Raw genomic sequence first — 25,848 nt, forward strand, 5'->3', positions numbered from 1 at the left:
AATAATTTTTTTATTCATGACTGCCAGGGCAAAAAGGAAGGTTCGTTTGTGTGTAAAACTGTTTGATTTTTGTGTGGGTAAATACTCATCCGTTTGACCGAAAATTTGATGCGTTTTGTCCCAAATTCAGTGGAGATTCTTACGTGGAATTTCAGGAAAAAACTATTTTGGGAGAATTTTTCAGAAATTTTGTGCAAACCAAGGCTATCCTCTACCAAAACCTTTGAAATTTCGCCCAACTTTCTGCAATATTATTCTGGGTATGTATTGCACTGAAAGAATTCACACAACTACTTTCATATGTTGTTTGCACTCAGGTAAGGAGGCACGTGCATAAACAAATCACAAAAAGAAGATACGAGGAAGAAAAACTAGGACGTTTTTTTTCGGAACAAAAATTTTGTTCACTCTCGGTCTGAGACAGACTACGCGTTACTCCTTGGGTATTTTGGTCTGAAATTTTTACCAGACATTCGTCATTGTGTCCATTGAGTTTTGGCTGAGACTTGAGCTCCAGATTCGTCCCACAAGATTGGAAATAAATTTTTTATTCATACTGCCAGGACTGAAAGGAAGGTTTGTTTGTGTGTGAAACTGTTTGATTTTTTTCGTGGGCGAATACTCATCTGTTTGACCTGAAATTTGTCGCGTTTTGTCCCAAATTCAGTGGAGATTCTTACGTGGAATTTCAGGAAAAAACTATTTTGGGAAAAATTTTCAGAAATTTTGTGCAAACCAAGGCTATCCTCTACCGAAACTTGTGAAACTTCGCCCTACTTTCTGAAATTTTATTCTGGGTCCGTACTGCGCTGGAAAAATTCACACAAGTACTTTCATATGTTGTTTGCACCCAGGTAAGGAGGCACGTGCATAAACAAATCACAAAAAGAAGATACGGGGAAGAAAAACTAGGACGTTTGTTTTCGGAACACCAATTTTGTTCACTCTCGGTCTGAGACAGACTACGCGTTACTCCTTGGGTATTTTTGGTCTGAAATTTTTACCAGACATTTGTCACTGTGTCCATTGAGTTTTGGTGCCGACTTAAGCTCCAGATTCGTCCCACAAGATTGGAAATAAATTTTTTATTCATCACTGCCAGGGCTGAAAGGAAGGTTCGCCTGTGTGTGAAATTCTTCGATTTTTTTCGTTGGTGAGTACTCATCTGTTTGACCCGAATTTTGTCGCGTTCTGTCCCAAATTCACTGGAGATTGTTACGTGGAATTTCAGGAAAAAACTATTTCGGGAGAATTTTTCAGAAATTTTGTTTAAACCAAGGCTATCCTCTACCAAAACTTGTGAAATTTCGCCCAACTTTCTGCAATTTTATTTTGGGTCCGTATTGCGCTGAAAAAACTCACACAAGTACTTTCATATGTTGTTTGCACCCAGGTAAGGAGGCACATCCATAAACAAATCACAAGAAGAAGATACGGGGAAGAAAGGCTAGGACGTTTTGTTTTCGGAAAACCAATTTTGTTCACTCTCGGTCTAGGACTTACTACACCTTACTCCTTGGGTATTTTGGTCTGAAATTTTTACCTAACGTTCTTCAATTACGTCGAATTTCAGGAAAAAACTATTTCGGAAAATTTATTCAGAAATATTTTGCAAACCAAGGTTATCCTCTACCAACACTTGTGAAATTTCGCCCAACTTTCTGCAACTTTATTCTAGGTTCGTATTGCGCTGAAAAAATTCATACAAGTACTTTTATATGTTGTTTTCACTCAGGTAAGGAGGCACGTGCATAAACAAATCACAAAAAGAAGATACGGGGAAGAAAAACTATGACGCTTGTTTTCGGAACACCAGTTTTGTTCACTCTCGGTCTCGAACATACTACACGTTACTTCTTCGGTATTTTGTTCTGAAATTTTTACCATACGTTCTTCACTGTGTCTATTGAATTTTGGCTAAGACTTGAGCTCCAGATTCGTCCCACAAGATTGGAAATAAATTTTTAATCCATCACTGCCAGGGCTGAAAAGAAGGTTCGTTTGTGTGTGAAACTGTTTGAATTTTTTCGTGGGTGAATACTCATCCGTTTGACCTGAAATTTGTCGAGTTTTTTCCCAAATTCAATGGAGATTCTTACGTGGAATTTCAGGAAAAAACTATTTCGGGAGAATTTTTCAGAAATTTTGTGCAAATCAAGGCGAACTTTCTGCAATTTTATTCTGGGTCCACATTGCGCTGAAAAAATTCACACAAGTACTTTCGTATGTTTTTTGCATCCAAGTACGGAGATACGTGCATAAATAAATCACAAAAAGAAAATACGGGAAAGAAAAGTCACGACCTTTTGTTTTCGGAAAACCAATTTTGTTCACTCTCAATATAGGACTTACTACGCCTTACTCCTTAGATATTTTGGTGTGAAATTTTATCCATACGTTCTTCTTCTCCTCCTCTTACATTATTATTATCATCAATCTTTTCCAAAAAAAGTGACTATGAGATCATCACAAAATCACCTTTGTGTTCATCATGTCAGTTAGGTGAGATACCTGATTTTTTAACTATAATAAAGAGAGAAAAAACAACTTTCTATGTTAGTTATTTTTATAATCGACATAGTTAAGATTTTCTATTTTATGTTAGTTTTTTAATCTGGCATAAAAACATATTGGAATAATGAATCTTATTTAAAACATGATAAGAAGGATTTATATCACTAATCTACTATGTTTGTCATTGTTTAGAGCATAATGAGATTTATATAAATGATTATGTTAGTTATATAATCAATTATCTATTTTTATTTATTTATTTATGCGACAATGGGATAAGCCATTAATATTGAGATTAATATTGAAATGTGTTATGTGTGGTTAATAATTATTATTATTGATAAATGTTGTGGATAAGATTGAGGGAGGGTATTATAAATTTTTATTTTTTCCATTTAAGTAGTTAACAATCTATACTAGTGAAGTAATGATACAAAATATTTGTATTTAGAAGAAATGTGTTCTTTTCACATTACATATAAAAAAAAACATATCGAAAATAGAAGAAAAATCAATGAATAATAAATTTGTGATCTTGTGTTTTATGATTGATGAATTGTATATATTATATAATAGGAGAAATAATGTTAGGGACTCCATATTTTTTAAAATTATTGTGTCGTTATTATCTGGCTGCGACATTTTTTTTTATAAAAATGAAGTTACTATTTTTTACTATGTTAAAAAGATGTTTAACTTAACTCTTCTTTTTCTCTAAGAAAAACTTTTATGTTATATCAAATACTAAGAAATTTGATTCTTTTGTAGTTTCTGTTCTTAATATTGAAGTGCTTTATGAAAAAAAAATATTACAGATTTAAATTGATTAGATATTTCTTGTTAAGCATTGTACTTCAATATTGTTGAAATATTATATTATTGTAGATTTCATATCAATTAAAAATAAAATTTAATTATAATATAGATCATTATAGTTTGGTGAGGTTCACTATAAGATAAGATCCAATTTATTTATAGTCTATCCAATTAAGTGCTTTGTAAACTATTATATTATCTTTATTAAATTCTTATTAGACAACTTACTAAATACCTAATTTTAATGAAGATGAGTTAAATAAACTCATTTACCAAGAAAAATTAACAAATATTATTATTAAAATTAACTTTCTTTTTAAATATCAATAATTGAATTATTATGAGACAACAATAAAAAAAAAGTCTAACTATCTTTATGAAAATGACATACATAAATATTCTAATAATTTGTAACATCTGCACTTGTAATATCTCTCTAAATTTAAAATATAATTTCTACATCATGCATTACACAATTAAAATATCTTTTTTTATCTTTATATTAAGGAAAGTATAAGCCTTTTATTTGTATTTTTATAACCTCATATGTTAAAATTTAATATTTATATTAATTTTATAATATTTTAAAAATTAGTTTGTCTTTTACAAATTTAAAATTCAAAACAACATATCATATACCAAAGCTAGATCTCACTTATCATAACTATATTTCCCTTTTCTCAAACCTAATCCTTCTCTCTTCTAAGTCGCGCACAATGTTATAAATAAAAATAAAATAATAATAATAATAACATAACTTTTGTTATCAAATATAAGAATTTCAATATATAGGTATAAAATTGAAATTATGTCTTGTAACTGCTTATTCTTTTATTATCTTCTTACCCTTATAAAAATAACTAATTTTTTTAATTTAATTATTTGAAAAAAAAATCACTCACTGTAAATATTAATTACTATAATAAAAAATAGAAAAGAGTAAAAAAGGGAAAAGAAAATATGATGGCGCGTATGTAGCCGCCAGGTTGGAAGTCTAGAATGTTCTTTTTGTCTCGTAATGGCTGACTTAAGCTCCAAGCTATTTCCAAACCTATAAATACCTCTCTCTCCTTTTCTTCTTCCCCAATTCATTCTCTTCAATTTTCAGTTTTCGTTCTTTCGCAAAACTCAAAATCCCTAACAATATTTTCATGGCATCAGGCGGAACCGAAGCCTTTCCCGATTTGGGTGAACACTGCCAGCACCGCGATTGCCACCAGCTCGATTTTCTTCCTTTCACCTGCTACGGTTGCCAAAAGGTAATTCCTCTTTCTCTTCTTCTACCATCAAAGTTAATTGCAACACTTTATTTAACATGTTTAATTTCATTATTCGATGATGGTTTTTGCATATTCAGAAATTAATACTCACAACTTTTATATACTAAATATGGTTTTTCAGTTCTCAACGTGTTTTTTTTATCATGTGCACCTATCAGCCTTTTGTTTGTTTTTTTTTTTTGTCGAAATAGTAAACCTTTTAATATTCTGCGTGTATAATTGTTTGTAGGAAGTTTTTTTTCGGGTATAATGGAAGAACCTTTAAATTCAAATTAATCTCTTAGATGTGATACTTATACAGCAACCAGAATGTTGTTGGGGATCACCAATAAATGGAGGCTATTACATATAGCAGATTACTGTATTATTTGGTTATTAATTTTTTTGCCCACATTTCATTAATTTCGGAATAGATTTTCAAATAAGTATCAGAAAATTTCAAACTGAATGGGAAGTGACCAAGAAATTTATAGGTGCAGGAATAAACCACATATTTGGTGTTTTCATTGATCTGGTAATGTACTCCCGCAATTGGGTTACATTCTGTTAGATTGTGTATATGAAAAGGGTAATTTTGATGAAATAGTCTAGTTGACACGGATTTATGTAGTTAAAGTGTTTATTTTTTTTATCTTGGGTTGCATATCCTACTATCCTTTTCCATATATAAGTCGTTTGTGGCTGATAAGAAATACAAACAATTCATAAAACAATATATACATAATTTTTTTGTGACTATCTCTTTCTTTTTACAATGACATGCAATAAGTTGTGTTCAGAAGATGGATCAAACAAGAAAAATTGTTGTACAGAAAATTTCTCTTAATCTGAGATGTTTGTAAACCGTCAGGCCAACAACACTAACATGCCTGCAATTTGACAGGTGTTTTGTTTGGAGCACAGATCCTACAAGTCCCACGCGTGCACGAACTCCGATCACAATAGCAGAAAAGTGGTTGTCTGCGAAACGTGTTCCATGTCCATTGAGACCACCGGCTATGTTGGACAGGACGAGGAGGCAATCTTGGAGAAGCACCTCAAGTCTGGTAACTGTGATCCCACCAAGAAGAAGAAGCCCATTTGCCCTGTCAAGCGCTGCAAGGAGGTTTTGACTTTCTCCAACACCAGCAGCTGTAAAACTTGCCACATGAAGGTGTGCCTCAAGCACCGTTTCCCTGCTGATCATGCTTGTAGCAGAGGAGTTTCAGCTTCTTCCTCATCCCCTGCTGCTAATGGTGGATGGAAGAATCGGTTTTTGGCTGCTTTAGTTTCAAGGACTGCACAGGAATGTGCCAAAACTGGTGCAACTCGTTCAACCTCTCCTCCTAGCACTCCTTCTGTGAAGGCCTATTGAATGCTAATTGCTTTCATATGATTTCAGAGTGGTTTGATGGCAATGTTGTAGCATGTTCCTTTGCAATTTGAATGTTCAAATTTACAGCATAAACTACGATACGGATTTTTTTATTTTTTTTTAATTTAGATCTCGTGGTAGCACACATCATTGTTCCCTTCTAAACTAAACCCATAAACACCTTTTCAATGTATATCCTTGCTCATGAAAACAAATACTAAAAGGTTACATACTATTCATGATGGTTCTGAAACTTCTTTAATGTAATAGTTTTATCTCATTCTTATTTCTCACTTATATATGTACCATTTATATAACTGTCTCTTTACACCAGAGTCATTGGTTGTGTTGGTTTTCCAGATGGTAAAGATATGATATGAAACTAGTAAAGATATGATATCAAACAAAATCACAAATTGAAAATCAACATCCAAGGGGAGTAAACTTAGGGCTTATGTTTTTCTCATCCATGTTTCTTGACTAAAACAACACAACATGCAAGGGCTTTTACAGCATAAAAATAGTCCAGTGCAGATATTTTTAGTAAAACTCAAAACAGTAAAAGTTATGCTGCACCCGTAAACAAATATAAGCCAAGGCAGTGAGGTATCAAACCTTGATACAATGTCCTCACAACAGTTTTTGGCCAACTTTATTTAAAGCTACCCTATTGAATAAATAGGTATTTACAAGATAAATAAGATCATGTCTATATTGTTCTGTGATTAGTTTGTTCGTAAATATACAATTGTAATTTCCTATGAAGAAAAAAAATTCCTTGAGTTGAGTTGTCTTTTTTCTTTGGGTTGATATTTGTGCTGTGTGCTGATTTCAAAATATTAATCCAAAATGAAACTAATTTAAACAAGCATATGCCTGAATTGCAATAAAACTTGGTCGTTACAATAGAAGGAGTTTCAAACCTAATAAGATGTGATCAAAGAAAGCATATTTCTTCCCATGTAGTAATACCAGATATACGAATCTTCTCATGGGAATGAATACAAGGGCAATTCCAAAATGTTCCCAGATGTTCTTTGGATATTGACAATATGAACTTGCAAATATAGTTGTTTGCTGTTATTATATCAACTTATTTATCCATTCCTATATTGAAGACAGGCCATGTTGTTTCTTCTTCCTATTATAGTACAGGGCAAAAGGGGGTGTTTGCCTAAGATGAAAAACAAATGCAGCTTGTAAACCTAAAAGTATAAAACTACCCTAGAAAATCTTGATTTAAACAGGCAAGCATGAACATCTAAGACAAAAAACTGAGGTTGATTGATTAAAATACATAATCAACCAATGTCCTTTTTATGGTCTCTTCTTTAATGCAAAGGAAAACTTAACTATCTCTGCAATATGCACAAAATTTTCAAGACCATGAAAACCCAATCAAAAACAAACGATGTTAATATTTAAGACCAATCATCAGCTTCCTAAAACACAACTCCCAACATTTTCAACCCAAAGTGTTTCTCTCCTGGTCGGCACCAGATGATTTCGGGATGTCTCGGTATTCAGTGTCGACCGACAGACATGTTTAAATACATTAAGGTATAAGGATGGTTAACAAGGCTAAACCGTACGAAAAATTAGTAAACCGTACGAAAAATTAGGTAATACTCTACATGCTAATCTCGGCCCAACTAACAGAACTTATCATAGTAGTATAAATAGGTGCAATAATCAAAACAAAGATACATCATTATTATGCATCTATTGCATTGAATACTAAACACTTACTTTTGAGCATCAAAGTATCTTTTACAAGTGTCTTTCCAACCGAAAGTAAAGAGTTAAGAGCGAAGAAAGAAAGAAGCAGAATCCGACCGAAGGAGTTAATTGTTCCACTGTAAAAGATACTCTCGGCCCCTCTATACAATAACAGATTCAAATTGAATAGACGAGGGATTGGAGGGATGGGTGGACCTATTTATGAATCCTAATAGTCATAGTTTGCAAAGAAAACCTCATAAATAAGCTTGTTTCTAAGAACCGAGAAGAGTGAGAGAAGAAACTAAATAGGATAAATAATATTCTCCTGAGCTTTCTAGTTGAAATTATCAGTGACTAGAGAGTTGTAGTATGTGACATCTGAGAGTGAATACAAGTTTTTCGTGCCTTCATTATTTGAGAAATGGAGGAATACCTTTGGTGTTTCAGTGCAATTCATGTCATTTTTTTAGGATCTGTGATCCTTAGGTTAGATTGGAGTGATTCCATTATTAAAATTATTTGAATAGGATATAGAATACAAATTACTAGACTAAAATACAATTTTGATCTTCCTTTTTTTAATCCATGATTTTTTTAACATAGAGTTATTTCGACCAACCCTACAAATTAAGTTAATACCTTAATAATTAAGATATTAATATTTACTTACATGTCATATACTTTTATCTAACCAAAAAAATAAACAATGACATATAATATATATATATAGGGAAAAAAAGAAAAAAAAAATACCATGGCGTGTGGTCGTCGTGTTGGAAAACTCTGAATCCGCGATTGCTTCTAGAATCTTCTATTTGAATTCACTGTGTTATATTGAATATTCTTCAAATTATTCATCAGTTTTTCGATCTTTCACAAAACTCAGAACCCTATTGGTATATCCATGGCTTCAGGTGGAACCGAAACTTTTCCAGATTTGGGTAAAAACTGCCAGCACCGCGACTGCAACCACCTCGATTTTCTTCCTTACATCTGCGACGGTTGCCAACGAGTAATTCATCTTTCTCTTCTCATCGCTTCCAAATTGATTACAACACCTTGTTCATCACTTCTGCAATTGAAATCCTTTTTTTTTCTTAACAATTAACCTAACAATGGATGTCTGCAATCAAAATATCGGTGCCCTAAAGGCAAACTTTAAATAAATGAATAACTTTTTAAAAATTTACTCACTGTAGAAAGTGATAGAATTGGTTTAAAAAATAGAAAACTGTTTATTTTATTAGAAAAATAACTGCAAACAAATGGGTAGATTATATTTAATTATTTTCAGTCAGATTAAAATTGTAAGAAAATAATTTATATTGTAAATCAATTTATGTTTAGTGGCATTGACCCCTATTTTATGTTGATTATAAGTAATCTCACAGTAATCTGAAATGGCTGAAAACAGTGACATGGGCAGCACTAACATGACAACAATGGCAGGTGTTTTGTTCGGAGCACAGATCTTACAAGTCTCACGCGTGCGCGAAATCTAACCTAAGCAGAAAGGTGATTGTTTGCCAAACATGTTCCATGTCCATTGAGACCACCGGCTACGTGGGACAAGACGAAGATGCAATCTTGGAGAAGCACCACAAGTCTGGGAACTGTGATCCCACCAACAAGAAGAAGAAAACCATTTGCCCTGTCAAGGGGTGCAAGGAGATTTTATCAATATCCAACACCAGCACATGTAAAACTTGCCACCTGAAGGTGTGCCTCAAACACCGTTTTCCTTCTGATCATGCTTGTAGCAGAGGAGTTTCAGCTTCTGCTTCAGCTTCTGCTGCTGATGGTGGGTGGAAGAATTTTCTTAGCTGCTTTTGTTTCAAAACAGAACAACAGAAAAGGCCATAAACTAGTGCAACTCCTTCTGTTAAGGTCCATTGAATATATTGCTTTATGTTATGATTTTTGAATGGTTTGATGGCAATGTAAGATTATTTTATTGAATGTTCAAAATTACTTCATAAAATACAATATTGGGATTCTTTTTTTATATTTAGATCTCATGTAGTAGCATACATCATTGCTCCCATTTAAACTGATGTCATAAACAGCACCTTTGCAATGCACATCCTTATTTATCAGCAGAAATACTAAAAAATTGGCCTTATTTTATGGTTTTATCTCTTTCAGTTCATATTTCTCGCTTTGTATATTACTTGTCATATTCCTAGTTAACGACAGATTTCTATCTGTTTACACCAGATTCATTGGTTGTGTAGGTTTACCATATGATATGAAACTGGTGAAATCGTAGCTGCGTTTAGCATGCGCAGCAAAAACTAAATAAAAGAAATGATGAGGTGAATGAAATATGTAATAGAGAGTAAGATAAGAATGCAGATATAGAAATTACAAATGATTTTTAGTAAATACAAATATAATACCTACATATCATTACACCTTTCTTTTGACTTGTCTTTGAAAGCATACAGCCCGTAACAACTAACAAGTAACTCAATACACAATATTCTGGGTGTTACATATTAGCTGTTGATTCTTTAATTTCGTCCAATGTGATAGCCTGCAAGGCAAGAAGACGAATTTAAGAGGAGAAAATAGTATGTTCTAATCAATTAGGTCTGTGCCGCTAAATGAAGGAAATAGCATTTTCAGCTAACAGGGTAAAATTACAATTTGAAGAAATTGAATTAAAGAATTACCTGTTCATCGCCAGCAAAGTCGTTATCGGGAGTGAGAAATAGCATGCAGTGGCATTCCTTCCTATCAAACAAGGTCACGAATTGAAAATCAATACCCAAGAGGCACAATTTAAGACTTAAGTTTTTCCTCATCCATGTTTCATAACCAAAAACAATACAATATATAAGCGTTTTCATAGCACAAAAACAGGCCAGTGGAGATATTATTTAGTATATAACTCAAGAATCAAAGTTACACTGCATCTGACAAAAATATAAACAAAGGCAGTCAGGTTTTATACCTGATAACAATATCCTCACAACAGTTTTTAGCATACTTGCTAAACAAGCTACCTCTGTTCAATAGGTATTTACAAGATAAATAAGATCATGTCTACAATGTTCTGTGACATGGTTCTTTATGCGTAATAGAAAAAAAATAAAGGTTAAACAAAAATTCCACATTGGTAAAAAGTCATCAAGGGTACAGACAAGTCTCAAGCTTCTGGTATTATAATCAATGCATAACATCTGCCAAGAATGATGGGTGCCATTGTGCTATTCGGATTTCAAAACATTAATTATACGATACAATCCTGAATTAAAATAATGGAAACAAACATAAGCCTGAATTGTCATAAAACTTGGTCATTACAATAGAAGGAGCTTCAAACCTCATGAGACTGACATCAAAGAAGGGATATTATTTTCCAAGTAGTAATACTATACTAACAGATACACATACCTCTCTCTCATGGGAACACAAGGGCAATTCCAAAATCCTTGTGCAGCCTCAGCAGCTTTATCGTCATAATGCCTAAAATACAATGATTTTGTTTGGGCTTAGACTTGGAAAGTTAGAAGACATCAATACTGATCAAAGTATGCAGCCACACTGCCAGAACTATACTATGAAGACAAATTCTGCTTGACAAGCTAAAAGAACAAGTATCTACCGGCAAGGGCACAGTGGTGCACCCAATGAATCTTTGTGGTCAGCCAACCCCTGTATCAAAATAGAAATAATATAAGGAAGAAAGGTTAATTAATCAAGAAAATTACTACGTCAGTCTCCAATTGAAGTAAGTTTTATTACTGAAATATAATATAGTCCATCAGATCACAGTCTGTGAAACTCTTTCTCAAACTGTGTAACTTCATTCCAACATGTCAACTTGGTAGTTCAATTTTTCCATTCAAGTTATTTTTCAGAAAGGCTTAATATGACCTCGAATCATATAATCTGAGAAACTCATTTTCCGACTCGCTACATTAACTTTATTCCCAGTTAATCTCCATCGTCCAAATTATTTTTCCTTTATTTTCCATTTGCATAAAGCCTTTATATGATCACTGTCAGAATGTACCTCAATTTTCACAATTAGTTTTCAACTGTGCGGATTCTAGATTAGAAATGTGATCTTATGCATCAACAGTAATAAATGAGGCTTGATAACTTATTTGGCTGTCTATTCTAAATATTGCGCATTTCAAACCATGCAACCTACTGAATTTCAGTTCCAAGTTCATTTCTTAGTAATTTGCTGCCCACCACATGCAAAAGTTGCATTTTTGTATAAAAAAGATGAAAACAATAATTTAATCAGGTGCATTAAAACCAGAAAGAACATTTATGACAAGGGGCATAAATATGATAATGTTTAAAACGAACTATAGCGAGATAATGCTTCTTTACTTTTTCTCTTACGCACTCAATATTTGGAGTTGGTGGACCTAAATAAACGGAGAGAAGTGTCTATTTTCTATTCTCAAAGGATTCAAATCAAAGACCTTACTTTACAGGAACCAAGATCCTTGCCACTTAGACCAGCAAGGTCTAGCTGAGAATTTTCTGTTTTTAGATTAATAATTTAATAAAAAATATCAAGTTTAGTAATTAAATGCCAAAATATTTTTATATAAAAAGCAACGAGTGTTTTGGTGAAAATGTTTCCAAAGTAACTCTGAAATTCAGAGGTTGCCCTGTATATTAAAGTGGAACAGCAAGAGAGAAAAAAACACAAACACAGTAGTCACAAGGGTCCCAAATGCTGACAGAACTCCTAGCCTCTAAATTAACTCAACAATTGCCTAAACCATGGCCTAATCCCTTGTTCCCCCACAGACCAACTTCCTCACATTTATCCCTTGATGATACCAGAATCATTCCTCCACCAATCAACATATGCCATCTTCCCTTTAAAAAGACTGTCTTTTCTCACTGTTGCAGATCTTTTCTACAATCCCCTCTTTATGTCCCCTCTCCTCTACATTCACACCAATCTACTCCTTTGACCCATTCATCTCTGTTGAAGCCCATTTTGTTTCTTCTTCCTATCATAGTACTAAGGGTGTGTATGGCTAAGAAAAGATAAAATGAACCATGTAAACCTAAAAAATACAAAACCAACTTAGAAAATCTTGATTTAAAACAGGAAAATCGTGAGCATCTAAGAGAAGGAAGGTGAAGTTGATTTTCTAAAATACAAATTCAACCAAACACTTATTTTCTATGAATTTCTTCTTAAATGCAAAAGAAAAAATAATTAACTATGAAATATGCACAAAATTTACAATACTTGGAAAACCCCATTAGAAACATACTATGTTAGAACTTATAAAACTTTAACAGGTAAGATTCATCTTAATAAACAAGATTTAGATTGACACCTCCCAACATTTTCATCTGAAGTAAATTACGTATCAATGACCTCTACATTCCAAATGTTTCAAATTGGATAGATGGGGGATTGGAAGGATGGGAAACCTATTTATGAATCCTAATAGTTATAGCATCACAAGAAAAACAAATTACTAATGGAAGGAATATATTCCAGCACAATTTGTAGTGTTAAAAATGAATTCGACAATCAGGTTACAGGAGTAATGCAGGAAGCACCAAGTATCATAGGTATCACAACTTATGATTCATGATTCGAATAGTAAAATTCGATATACTTAAGCTACCTAATAATTTAAATTATAAGATATATTTTAAATAACTTTGTGTCTTACTATACATGAATGAATCATTGATATATAGTGTGATTGATTCAAATTATCTGATTCAACAATTCATTATTTTTCTTATTTTTACACTTCTTTCCCCAATTCTCATAAAAAAATTGAAAATTCATATAAGCTTAAATTGCCAAATGAAGAAATTGAATAAACACTTGTAAACTTACCCTATTTGATTATTACAAAACTTTATTTGTCACTCATTGATTCAATGCATGTACCCTAAATCCTAAATCGTAAACACAAGACATAAAAGCCCAATTCATGATGAATAACTAAAAAACATCCTAACAGTCAATATGAATTTACTTTGAAATGCACCAATGCCAACAATAACAAACCGCCAATGACTTTCACTTCTTACGAAATTGCACAACTTCCTCATGTCAAAAGACTTGTTGTCTCAGAAGGATCATACTATAAGACGTTGTTTGGCAATACTCTCTAATCAACTTAAAAGGTACTCTACGGATAAAAATAACTAAAATTCATATTAATAAGCAAATAATATGCCAAAGATAGAAACTGTACCTTGATGACAACTGCAGTTACTCCCTTGTCAGCACAAAAGTATGTTCCTGACTTACGAGCGTACTGCTCTGAGAACTTCCTCATAATATCAACGGATTTATCAGAAGGTTCCGCTGAAAGAACAAGAAAATTATTTCAACTGAAACGCAATGTTAACAAATCATCAAATTGAAAGCAAACAACTGCAAAATTACGCAGCAGAATTAAAAAATTGCAGACCCGGTAATAAAAATGAAAGCAAAAATAAATTAAAAAAAGAAACAAAAAAATGGTAACATAGTTTATCAAATTTAGTAAATATAAAAAAAAAACATGATTTATTTTATAAACACGCCCACAATCTACCCACACGCAGCTGATAACCATTTATTCTACCTGTTCCAAGTTCTGTCAAAATCCAACAAGCTTTCAAATTTGAACAAAACGAACCTCAACCCCAAAACCCAATTCAAATGTTACCAAACTCTCCCTATAATAACACACAAAGGGGGAAAAAACTCGGAATTTCAGGATTTAGTGAGTGAGCATTTCCACAAACACTTTCTGGACAACGCAGCAATGAAACTACACATACATTAGAGAAGAATTGGGGCACATAAACACACAATTGCGGCGTTGGGAAACGATTCCTATGCAATTGGGTACTGAAAGGGGGAGAGAGAAAGTGCACTGCATTGGAATGAAATCTACCTCGGGCTCGAACAGTGACGGGATTGCGGTGGCGGCGGAAAGGGGTTGCGACGGAGGGAACGCCAAGGGAGAAGGCGGAAGCTTGGGTGGTCATTGGCGGAGATTTAGTTGAGCGAGAAAAGGGGGAAGATTTGTTGTGGCTCCCAGATTGTGTGAGAAGGAAAAACCAAACCAAATAGTATCTGTGCTCTGCGTTTTATATGTTTTTATCTTTATTATTTTAGGTAAAATATATTAATTAATTTTTTTTTTATGTTTGATCCATGCACATAAAACTTAACTTCTATGACATTATTTTAGTTTTATATGTTTTAGAACATGTTTGGAAAGCTAGCTAATTAGTTAATTTTCAGAAATTCCATTGCAAAATGAAAAAAAAAATGTCCAAAAAATGAAATTATACACACTATTATAAGTGATCTCAAATTTAAATCTTTATGTTAATATCTCGTTTGTTCCTTTTTTTTTACAAGGTTGTTTTTTTTTTGTTTTTTCTTTGAAAATGAAAGGAATATAAGATTGGGGTACAATTTTATTTATTTATTATTATTATGGAATAAAAAAAGTTGGAGAAGTGAGTGGAAGCCACTCATTGTGAAAATATCTAAATGGTTGTTGATGTTGAAGGTTTTGAACTTCCAAATCCAACCAATATTCATCTTTGCCTCTCTTCAATTTCTTATCCACATTCCACCTCATCACCATTTGGATCACCCCAAACTTAGATCCTACTATTACTCCTTTTATTTTTAGTTTATGTATTTTTTTTTAATTAGTTTCATTTTTTGCAAATTTTAGGAGGATTTCATGATTTTCTTTGTTTTAATTCACTTCTATCTTTTTTTTTGTTTTTAAGAAATTTGGACAACTTATGTGTTCTCAAACTTTACTATTTTGATTATACAGAAATAAAATAATTGAAACAATATTTATTGCTTTCTTTATTCAAGAGGGAAGTATGATTAATTTACTCAGCTAATGTGTATTTTTTTTTTGGTTGGGTTCATAGTTTAGATTTTTAGCTGAAAATACCCACTATTTTTCTTTTAGGAGAGATCATTAATAGGTTGGTACATTATATGATCATTAATAGGTAGGGGTGGCAATGCGGATTGGCCCGCCCCGCACTTGGTCCACAAAAAATAGGTTGGGTTGGTCCGTCCCGCATAAAATTTGTGGACTGATTTTTCTAATCCGTCCCGTATAAGGATTGGCCCGTGGGCCTGCGGGCCAACCTGTATAAGAAATATTTATTAAAAAATAATTTTTTAAATATAAATTTTGATTTTTTTTATTTAGATACATTAGGTAAATGGTTTCATAATATTATTTTCATGAAACATGCATAATAACATGTTATTAAAAGTTTTGAAATGTAAAATATGAGACTAGATGAAAAAAATATAGGGATGTAGAAAAACAATTATACATTTTAAAGTTATGCGGGTCAACCCACCCCGCCCTGCACTTGGCCCGCGCGGGCTGCGGGTTATGCGGGACGGACCTAAGCGGGTCAACTGGTTAAAATAAGCAATTCGCCTCACGTTTTTTGCAACGGGTCACGGAACGACCCGCACGGTCCGCTCCACTTTGCCACCCCTATTAATAGGTTCGTGTCTAACACATTAAAAAGCCATCTTCTAACGTATATCACAACAAAACCACTTAAAAAAGCTTATGTCTACGTTTAGTTTTAAAAAAAAAAACATTTTAATATATTCACCTTACTTTTTTTTCATTTCTACTAATCACAAATTTGCCAAAACATAATTCCTTAAAATTATGTTGGACTAATTATAAATTTTAATTATTTATCTTTCCAATTCACTGAAAAATAGTTTCAGCCCAATAGTATTTTTTAATTCAAGAAGGTTAGATTTTCATCCCCAAGAATAATTTCGTGAAAATATAGCAAAAAGCATTCACAAAAGACATTGTTTATTATAATATCATATTCTAAAAAAATTAAATATGAATAAATATTCATAAACTATATTTTTTTATACCAAACACCTTAAAAAATCACTATTGGAAAATCAAACTTGCTACTTATAGGAAGACCTATGACCAACTCCTTAGGGTTAGAAGCATGTGGTTTCTTCAAATTTGGCACACTGATTTGTAGTTTAAGCATCACTAATTTAAATAATCCAATTATCTCCAATTACAAATCAACAATTAAGTCTAAATTCTATCAAAATTTTGAACATGTTTAACATTACTAACTCTAAGATCTAGAACAGTCTCAGAGCAAAATTTCAAGCACACTTTCTTGGAAATTCGTGTTAATATGTTTTATTTATTTTTTATACCTTTGACTTTCTTAATCAAGATATACAGTGAATGATTACTCTTTAACATACTAATTAAAATTTATTTAAGAAACTATTATTTTCGATAAATATTTTATCTCACAAAAATGTAGAAATTAAACTGGCGACTATTGTTTAAAAAAAATACTTAAAAAAGAAATATGATTATCTATTAATTATGATATGTACATTAGTTTAGTGTTTTTTTACAAGTATCATTGTTGAATTGATACCACTTTTTTACTTCTTCCAGAAAAAAACATTGAAATTTTTTCACACAAATAAATTTATAAACAAGCTCCAATAAGAAAGTAAGATACTGCTTCAAATTTAAAAGTTTAAGAAAAAGAATTTGTAAGTATTTTTATTTATATATTACCCATTTTACAATTTTTACTAAAAGTAGAACTTCTATTCACATTCCTTATTTTCCAAATCATACCAATTAATGTTCAGAAAGCTTGACTTGACCCAAGTCAAATTTTCAAAATAACCTTTTCCTCATGAAATATTTTTTATAATTTGGTTATACGAGGTTTAGTTATACTTAATATTTATTTTTACTGTAACATCATAATTTATTTTTTAAAATTTATGCAGATCGTTATGAAACTATCCACAAACATCTAATTTTTACATTTGAAATATTTATTCTAAGATATTGTGTTAAAGATTTTGCGTTGACTAAAAATAAAACAGATTTTATAAAACTAATTTGATATGTTAAATTTTTTGTGTCAACTAAAATTAAAACTGATGTTGTAAAATTAACTTAAAGTTAAACTCCATTTCCTAATTCAAAATATTAGTTGTACAAGAATTATTCTTGTGTTTGAAAAAGCTAGTACCATTAAACTATTTAATTATTATTATTACTATTTACTAGTAGCATCTTCTGTATAAACATCATCATTTTGGCTTAAATAATATGTAGAATCAGAGAACTACTAGAATGAATGAATAATTCCATTAATATCTCAGATAAATCTCCTGTGAATAACTAGTAATAAGATAGACACAACAATAATTCTTGAGATAGACTCTAATATTTATAAAATTTGGATTTAATCTTAACTAAATTTTGAAAAATCAATCTAAAATTGAGATTTAATCTGAACTAACTTTTATGAATAAATTGTCTCTATTATTTATATCCTATATTTTCACTAAAAAATTATTAATTTTAAAAATTAAAATAATTATTATTTAATTAAAATAAAAATTATTTTATAAATTAAAAAAATTATTGATATATAGTTTCTATTATTAATAAAAATATCAATGTTTTAACTTACTTACTTTATTTTTATAGCTAATTTAAATATCTTTAAATATTAATAATTTTTTAATTTTTAAAATAATATTTAATTTAATAATATAATAATAATTATTATCTTTAGTTATATCAATAATTTTTTAATCTTTAAAATAGTATCTAATTTAAATAATTATTAATTTAGTTGTTATTTAGTGATTTTCTAAATTTAGTTGAATATACATCTCTAAATTTTGAGGTTTTTATTAGGAGTCTCTATTTTCAATAATCTGAGTATTCAAACATGAAATCTTGCTTGAAGATATATACTGAACTAATAACAACCAGTTAATTTGTATACTATATTTGATATTTTTTGTTCTTCTTGTTTAATTCAAATACTGCATAAATATTAATAAGAATTATCACTTGATTTATAATATAAAAAATACGTAAGAGAGAGAGAGAGAGAGATAGAAATAGGGTAAAAAGAGTAACAAATGCAATACATATAAATAGTAATGAAAATAAGGAAGAAGTAAATGAATGAATTAAAAAGACACTGTAGCTGAATGTGAAGAGACATGAAAAACTCAAGGTTGAAATATTAAAAAAATTGTTTTGAAATTGTAAGAGAATAATTACGAATGCATCAGAGTTATTAAGTATTAATGACATGAACGAATTTCGAGAAAAAGGAAATCATGAAGATCATTAAATTGCGTAGATGTCATTATGAAGCATGCAATATACTGCCATATAACTATAGTATAACTATTCTGATGCATTAATTATAATGCAAACATAAAATAAGTACATCATTCAATCAGTTTTAACTGTATAAAATTTACAAATTCGACATCAACATAGTAACATTTGAACAAACAAAACACCATCGATCGATCTGGTTGTTATCAGTAAAAAATATACACAATGGATCTTCATTTCAATGCCTTTCAAAACCATTCAGAAAATGAACCTCACTGGTAGAGATCAAGTGCAAAGAAAACCTAAGCATAATCAAACGGAAAATTCTAGTAATCACACAAAAAAATCACACTAGCTAGGAGAAAAAAGGGTTAGAAACTTTTGTAGAACTTCAAGAACGTGTATCAATATCAGATATTCAATATTGTTCTTCACATCCATCTGATTTTCCAGATAAGTAATCTCAGATATTAAACTGTAACCAAATCCATGACATAGATCTAACAGAAAATTGGAATATATAACACATGTTTTCTCTTACAAGCTTAAAAAGTTGAAGGGATGAACATAAATATTTATGAATAACCAAACAAATACATAGAGAAAGAAGAGAGTTCGTACAAAAGAAGAAGGAAAGAAAGTTAAACCAGAACATATATATATAGTAGCCTAGCTGAAAGCAACAAAGATCAACATAAGATAAGAAGCTTGCAAACTTTTCACTTTTGATCACTTTTCAGGTACAACAAAACATAAACCCTAGATATGTAAAAACACGAGAGAAAAGGAGAAAGAGAAGAAACCCACATGAAGGAAAAGGGTTTGCAAACTAAAAAGCTATAAGAACAGTAAAGTAGAGTAGAGAAATCAACTTGCTTGATGAAGCAGGTTAATTAATGATCGGACCACAACGCTTGATTCCCCAGAAAGAGAGAGAGAGAGAGATGAAGAAGAATGAAGAGTAGTAGCACACTTTCTCCAGTGAGAAACTAGGAAGAATAGTATGAGAGAAGAAAGTGATGGTGTTGGATGTAGCTCAGGCTTTCTCTTGTTGCTGTGATTTCTTTCTTCAACCAACAACAACAGCAGCAACACAAACACAAACACAAGAGAGTGTGATTGAGATCTCGTTGTTGGTGGTGGTGGTGTTGTGCTTCATTCCCTTGGCTTTTTTCATGACTATGGTGAGGAGGAGAAGGAAGAGGAGGAGGAGGAGGAGGTGGAGGAGGAGTAATAATGATGGTGGTGGGTTTAGGTTCGTGGGGTGGTTGAGGGCTAAGGAGAAAAGAAGGGTGATGGTGATGATGATGTGGGCACAATGATGGCGATAGAGAACATAGCAGAGGGACATGATGATTTGTGGCGTTGAAACAGAGGCAGAAGAGACTCTTTATCTCTCTATCTTTCTATCTTTCTATCTGTATCAATCTCTGACATGTTAGAGAGTTGGATCCATTTATGAAACCTATGTGCTTCATCAGGGCTACCATCTACTACACTAATCTATTCTCTACCACTCTAAACTCAAATCAAAATAATCACAAAAATATATATAATTTTTTTAATTAAAGTCTTCTGTATATATATATGGGTGAAACCTCAACCTTATCCACTGATTTTATGGGTTGAGTTAAATTTAAAGTTCACTTCGTAATATGATATCAGAGTCATTTCGAACTTATTCTAGCGATTATTTGTGTTGGTATATCGTATCACTGTTATCGAACCATCCATAATATATAATCTCACACATTAATTGACAGCTTAAAATCCACTTCGTAATAATCTAAAATATAAAATAAGAAAAATACCTTTTTAATATTATCAATTAAAAGTTGTATAATACAAGATATTTTCAATGACTTTTGTCTTCTAAGTGGAAACCCTTGGTTTACCTTTTGCATGCGTGGAAAAAAGAAGCAAGAATTATGGAAAAAGTTTGCGTGTAACATGTTCTTGCTATGATTTATGCTTATCAAGTTTTCAATTAACCATGGTCAACAATTTCTTAAGCATATATTTTAACTTTTTCTTTCTAGATTTGTATATGCATAGTTAACGTATCTTTAGATTTATACATGATTCTCGTAGTTCTAGTGTATTTGCAACTCTTTTTAACTTTAACTTATTAAAAAATATATATTAAGACTAGTAATCATATTTAAAGTATTCTTTAGTTTAAAATTTAGTAATTCCATTCACTTTTGTCTTTAGAGACCTTTTTATAAATTACAAGAAAAAAATAATTTTTTTATCTTTTATATTAAATTTTTTTAAGCATCTAGAAACATAAATTTGGAATTTCTACCACTGAAATGTGATGTCATAGAATAATTATTAAAATAAGTAAAATTTTAAAATATTATTAAAATAAATAAATAGTATAAAAAATATTATTTTAGTTAAAATTTGAGTATAATAAAATCGTCTTATATTAATACGACTTCTATTTAAATATATATTGAAATTATGTTGTTTTAGCACAATTTCTTTATAATGTGACATGACTTATTTTTTTAAAATTTTATCTATTTTAATAATTAATAAGTAAAATTATGTCTTTTTAATAAAAGAATTCATAAATCTTTGTCCTATAGAAATAATTCATAATTAAGGTGGTTGATGTGCATTTGTTGGGAAGGAAATGTTTTATTTTTCATAAAACCTTCATAGGAATACTATTAATAAACTTTATACTATTGATTAAAAATTATTTGTTGAAGGTTATGACATGGTAAAAGAATGTAAAATAAAGAGTTGAGAACGTGTTAAAAAAATTGTGTTAGATATTGTATTGTTATCAACTTTTGGAATTGACATAAAGTTGTTCTGACTTGAAAAAAATGCTTACACTTCACTCAATTGAGGACTGTTTTTAGTGAAGGATACTTGTGATTATTAAAAACATTTCATATAGTTTTTTCATTTATCTCTCATTAATCATTTAAATGAGTAAAAAAGTATTTACTGGTTTAAGTAAAATAGACAAATTTATTGTTTAAATAGGAGAAAAGTATCTTTAAAAAATAATTACATAAAAAGATGGCTTATTATACTATAAAAAATAATTAAAAGATTTATTATTCACAATATTTTTAAAATTTTGGTGTGTATAAAATATCATTATTAATTTTACTTCAAGGCTATATTTGTTTGACGAAGTAAACATATAATGAAAAGTGAGTGATACAAGACAATTAATGTGGGAAAAATATTTTACTTGTCCAAGTGAAAGTCACAAAGAATGATAACACTTTCCACTAGGTCTTGCATTTTTTTTATCTTTCACTTGCATAAAAACATAAAACACTGAAAAACGAAAGAAAAATGTTATTTTTAAAATTATCACTCTCTCATTTCTTTATAATAAATATATTGATATGTTTGTGACTATACACGAAAATCTAGAAACTAATTTTAAATATATTAACTAAGTTTAATAAATGTATCTAAAATAATTTTTATTATTAATAAAAATTATAAAATAATTTTAAATTGATATGTAACTATTAACTATCAAGTTTTATGAATGATTTTTTAGTCTTTAAATTAATATCTAATTTACTTAATATAATGATTAAATTTTTTTATTTTTAAATTTAATTATTATTTAATAATTTTTTATAGTGATAATTATTAATTATTAATTAATTAATTATTTTTAAAAATAACAGTTTTTCTTGTTTTTTCATACACTTTATTTTCAAAATTTCATATTATTTCCTTTTTTTCTCAAATTCTCTTTCAATTTTCTTTTTCCTTGAAACCGAATAAAGCAAAAAATGTAAAGTTTTGTTGGTACGTGGAACATCCCATCTTCCTCTTGTCGACCTAACAAACCAATGCATTTTCTCTTAATTTTTTTTCCTTCCTCCTAATTTATTTTTTATTCATACAAAATATTATATAAATTAATCATTAGTCTTTATAAAGACTAAATTAATATGATAATTTATTTATATATAAAAAAAACTACACCTTAAGCACTGGTTATTCTTTTAAAATTTACATTTTCATGAATATAGATTACCTCTCAAAATTAAAGATGATGATTTTTCTTAAAAATAATAATTTCAAAATAGTAATTTTTTTGTCGACAAAAATAATAAATAAATTATAAATATTAAGAATATTCCAATCATATATAAAAAAAATCCATAATGATAAATATATTTAGTCACATAACGATAACTCCAAAATAGTGTGATGACCTTGTATTTGATTTTTAAATTCAACATAGACACGTCATCAAACATGTTCTCTATAAATTATAACATATAACTCAACTTTTTGTGCCTCTAATCTAATCAAGTTTTCACCAATCTCTCAAACAAAAGCAACTCCTATATATCCTAATATTTGGGTTAGGTTAAATTTCAATTCATTATTTGGGTTAATTACCACACAAGACATGACCTAATATATATTTTTATATTATTTTAATAAATTAATATTTATTTGTAATTCAATGAATTGACATGCTCATTAGACATTATGTACTTATATATTGTTAAATAAATTACTTTAGAAAAATTATATATATTTTATTTTTTGGTATTTGAGAAAATTTGTTAAACTAATTATAATGATAAGTATAAATATTAAAATTAAAATTATTTAGTTATAAAATATATTAAATTATAGGTTTCTTGTCCATCCTTAACTGATAAACATTCCACCAACTTTTCCCTATTTTCATATATTTTTTTATATACATAGCTAAACTGTCTACGTTAATGTCACCAACATTGCATTCTTGAAACTCATTACTTTATTGGCTTACACTCTCGTAACTTTGTTAAATAATTAATAATATATTTATTGTGTTATTAATTTCATAAATATTCTTGATTTGAGATAATCCTGCCTTGTTAATATTGAACATCTATACTAGAAAATTATTAAATAGGAGTCAATTTTAGAAACTAAAAATAATTAATTTTTATATTAATTAAATTATATATTATTTTAAAAATTTATTTTTAAATTAATTTTTATTATTGATAAATAATTTTTAAATTAGTATCTAATTAGCTATAAATATTTTAACTATCAATTATTTATATTCTAAATTTAATAGAAAAACTTGATAGCTAATTAGATACAATTTTAGAAACTATTTATTAATAATAAAAATTAATTTCCAAACCAATAATTTTTTAATTTTTAAAATAATATCTAATTTAGTCATTATTATAATAAATAGTTATTTGTTATTTTTTGTTAATATAATTTAAAAGAGTATAAATTTAGAAAATTTTATCAGTATAATTTTTGTTTCATGGAAAACCAACATTGAAGTTTTTTTTGTTGATGTTCATGTTGATCCAGAAGAAGAACCATGGTGATAAAAGAAAACAAAAAGAAGAAGATATAGATTTAGTACACATGTACATGTAATCTATTGTGCTGTTTTTCTCTCTTTCTGACAAGTTTGACTGAACTCAAAAGTTGAATTCAATTGTACTCTGTCACTGTGATACCAGAACTCAAAGATTTTGCCAAATGCTAACATGGAAGAGGAAATAAATAAAACAAAATAGAAAAAAAAGTTAAAAAGATTGGCACAGAAGAAGTAAAATTGAATATTTACTTATTTAAAAGATTATAAATATGTAAGAAACAGAGAATTTTAAAAAATAAAAAAAATAAAAACATGTTAAGAATATTATATTTGAGTTTCATAAACATTTCTTATCTCATTTTCCTTTTACCACACATATAAAATATATAAAATCAGTTCTCTTTTATTAAAAGATTTCTTTTTTACTTTCACAATAACGTTCAGATAGTTTTGTTATTTCTAGAGGTTAACATATTTTTAATATCTCATTTGATTGGTTTAAATATATTTTTAATTTAATATAATCGATTTTTAAATCTATAGATTTTGTTAATCCTTAAAATATCTGTGAGCACATGATTTTTGACATTCAACCAATTTTATTATTTAAAGAAAATAAAGTTGCGGTGTCTTTTTTCGTCGGTATTATAGATTTAAAAAAAATATAACAATAGAAGCTGGTATATTTAATTATGCATGTTTTATTTTATAATAGATTTATAGATTTATTAATTACATGTGATAGTTAATGATGTGTTCTTTATTTGACACGTAGACAAGAATAAATATTATTAAAATGGATAGAAATAGGTCAATATTATGTGTCAGCAGTTTAACGGTTGCACGAGACGAGAGTAGTTTAATTTTTTTCAAAAATTATGATTTTGAATAAAAAAATTATAAAAATTAATAAGTTGTATCATGTCTAAAACCATATTTAACAGTATGAATTTGTCAATCTCATAAAACAGAAGTTTTATGATAGTATTTTTTGAAATTAACTTTAAGTGAATTTATACATAACAATAATATAATGATTAGAATAAAAAATATAATATCGTCTTTTAAGACTACATTTTACAAATTTTATTTCAAAACAATAAGAAAAACATTTTTATTATTCTTTTAAAATACAACTTATTTCTGCCTTTTTCTGAAAAACTAAAAAAATAATTATGTCAGATGAAAAAAACTAAAGTCATTTTAAATCTTATTCTTTTATTAAAAAAAATAGATTTTTATCTTTTTAAAACTTATTTTAGTGTTTTACCTTTTAAATTTGAGTTAATATTAATATTTTTAAATAGATGCATAATTTATTTTTTTCTTTATATTGATTTAAGATATGAAATTTGTTTCACTATATTCATTCATGTAAACATTATCGAATCCAATAAGTATGCACTAAAAAGCCCTCTAACTCTAATCAACACAAATCATATGAAAAGAACGTTTTTAAACAAAATTGAAAAACTAAAGAGCATGTGGTGTCAATATATTTCATTGTTTATGGATTTTTTTTCATGATTTTCATCGTGTTTTCTAACCCTTGTTGGTTTAAATATTAATTAAATTTCATAGTCTTTATGTATATAACGAAATAATATTTATATTATGAATAGTTAAAAAATAATTTAAAATTCCATT

General features: G+C 29.3%; 3 protein-coding genes across 3 annotated transcripts; 2 read left to right on the plus strand and 1 right to left on the minus strand.

The window, feature by feature from the left end:
• Positions 1 to 4,407: 4,407 nt before the first annotated feature.
• LOC137836815 (zinc finger AN1 domain-containing stress-associated protein 12) lies at positions 4,408 to 7,064 on the plus strand. The gene is made up of 2 exons (XM_068645564.1): positions 4,408 to 4,589; positions 5,494 to 7,064. The coding sequence occupies exons 1-2, from the start codon at positions 4,482 to 4,484 to the stop codon at positions 5,962 to 5,964; spliced, it is 579 nt and encodes a 192-aa protein (XP_068501665.1). The 5' UTR covers positions 4,408 to 4,481; the 3' UTR covers positions 5,965 to 7,064.
• Positions 7,065 to 8,549: 1,485 nt separating this feature from the next.
• Positions 8,550 to 9,736, plus strand: LOC137836816 (zinc finger AN1 domain-containing stress-associated protein 12-like). Its single transcript, XM_068645565.1, has 2 exons — positions 8,550 to 8,698; positions 9,136 to 9,736. The coding sequence occupies exons 1-2, from the start codon at positions 8,591 to 8,593 to the stop codon at positions 9,547 to 9,549; spliced, it is 522 nt and encodes a 173-aa protein (XP_068501666.1). The 5' UTR covers positions 8,550 to 8,590; the 3' UTR covers positions 9,550 to 9,736.
• Positions 9,737 to 9,997: 261 nt separating this feature from the next.
• Positions 9,998 to 14,951, minus strand: LOC137836817 (ferredoxin-thioredoxin reductase catalytic chain, chloroplastic). The gene is made up of 6 exons (XM_068645566.1): positions 14,583 to 14,951; positions 13,893 to 14,005; positions 11,297 to 11,346; positions 11,086 to 11,157; positions 10,362 to 10,422; positions 9,998 to 10,222 (listed from the first exon to the last, which is right to left on the minus strand). The coding sequence occupies exons 1-6, from the start codon at positions 14,674 to 14,676 to the stop codon at positions 10,178 to 10,180; spliced, it is 435 nt and encodes a 144-aa protein (XP_068501667.1). The 5' UTR covers positions 14,677 to 14,951; the 3' UTR covers positions 9,998 to 10,177.
• Positions 14,952 to 25,848: the final 10,897 nt, after the last annotated feature.

This window comes from Phaseolus vulgaris, chromosome 4 (assembly GCF_000499845.2).
Source record: "Phaseolus vulgaris cultivar G19833 chromosome 4, P. vulgaris v2.0, whole genome shotgun sequence".
NCBI lineage: Eukaryota > Viridiplantae > Streptophyta > Magnoliopsida > Fabales > Fabaceae > Phaseolus > Phaseolus vulgaris.

Coding starts and splice junctions, on each gene's coding strand:
- LOC137836815 (XM_068645564.1), top strand. CDS start 4,482: ATGGCATCAGGCGGAACCGAAGCCTTTCCCGATTTGGGTGAACACTGC. Junction 4,590..5,493: donor CCTGCTACGGTTGCCAAAAG/GTAATTCCTCTT, acceptor GCAATTTGACAG/GTGTTTTGTTTGGAGCACAG.
- LOC137836816 (XM_068645565.1), top strand. CDS start 8,591: ATGGCTTCAGGTGGAACCGAAACTTTTCCAGATTTGGGTAAAAACTGC. Junction 8,699..9,135: donor TCTGCGACGGTTGCCAACGA/GTAATTCATCTT, acceptor CAACAATGGCAG/GTGTTTTGTTCGGAGCACAG.
- LOC137836817 (XM_068645566.1), bottom strand. CDS start 14,676: ATGACCACCCAAGCTTCCGCCTTCTCCCTTGGCGTTCCCTCCGTCGCA. Junction 14,006..14,582: donor CGTCACTGTTCGAGCCCGAG/GTAGATTTCATT, acceptor TTGTTCTTTCAG/CGGAACCTTCTGATAAATCC. Junction 10,223..10,361: donor ACTTTGCTGGCGATGAACAG/GTAATTCTTTAA, acceptor CTTGCCTTGCAG/GCTATCACATTGGACGAAAT.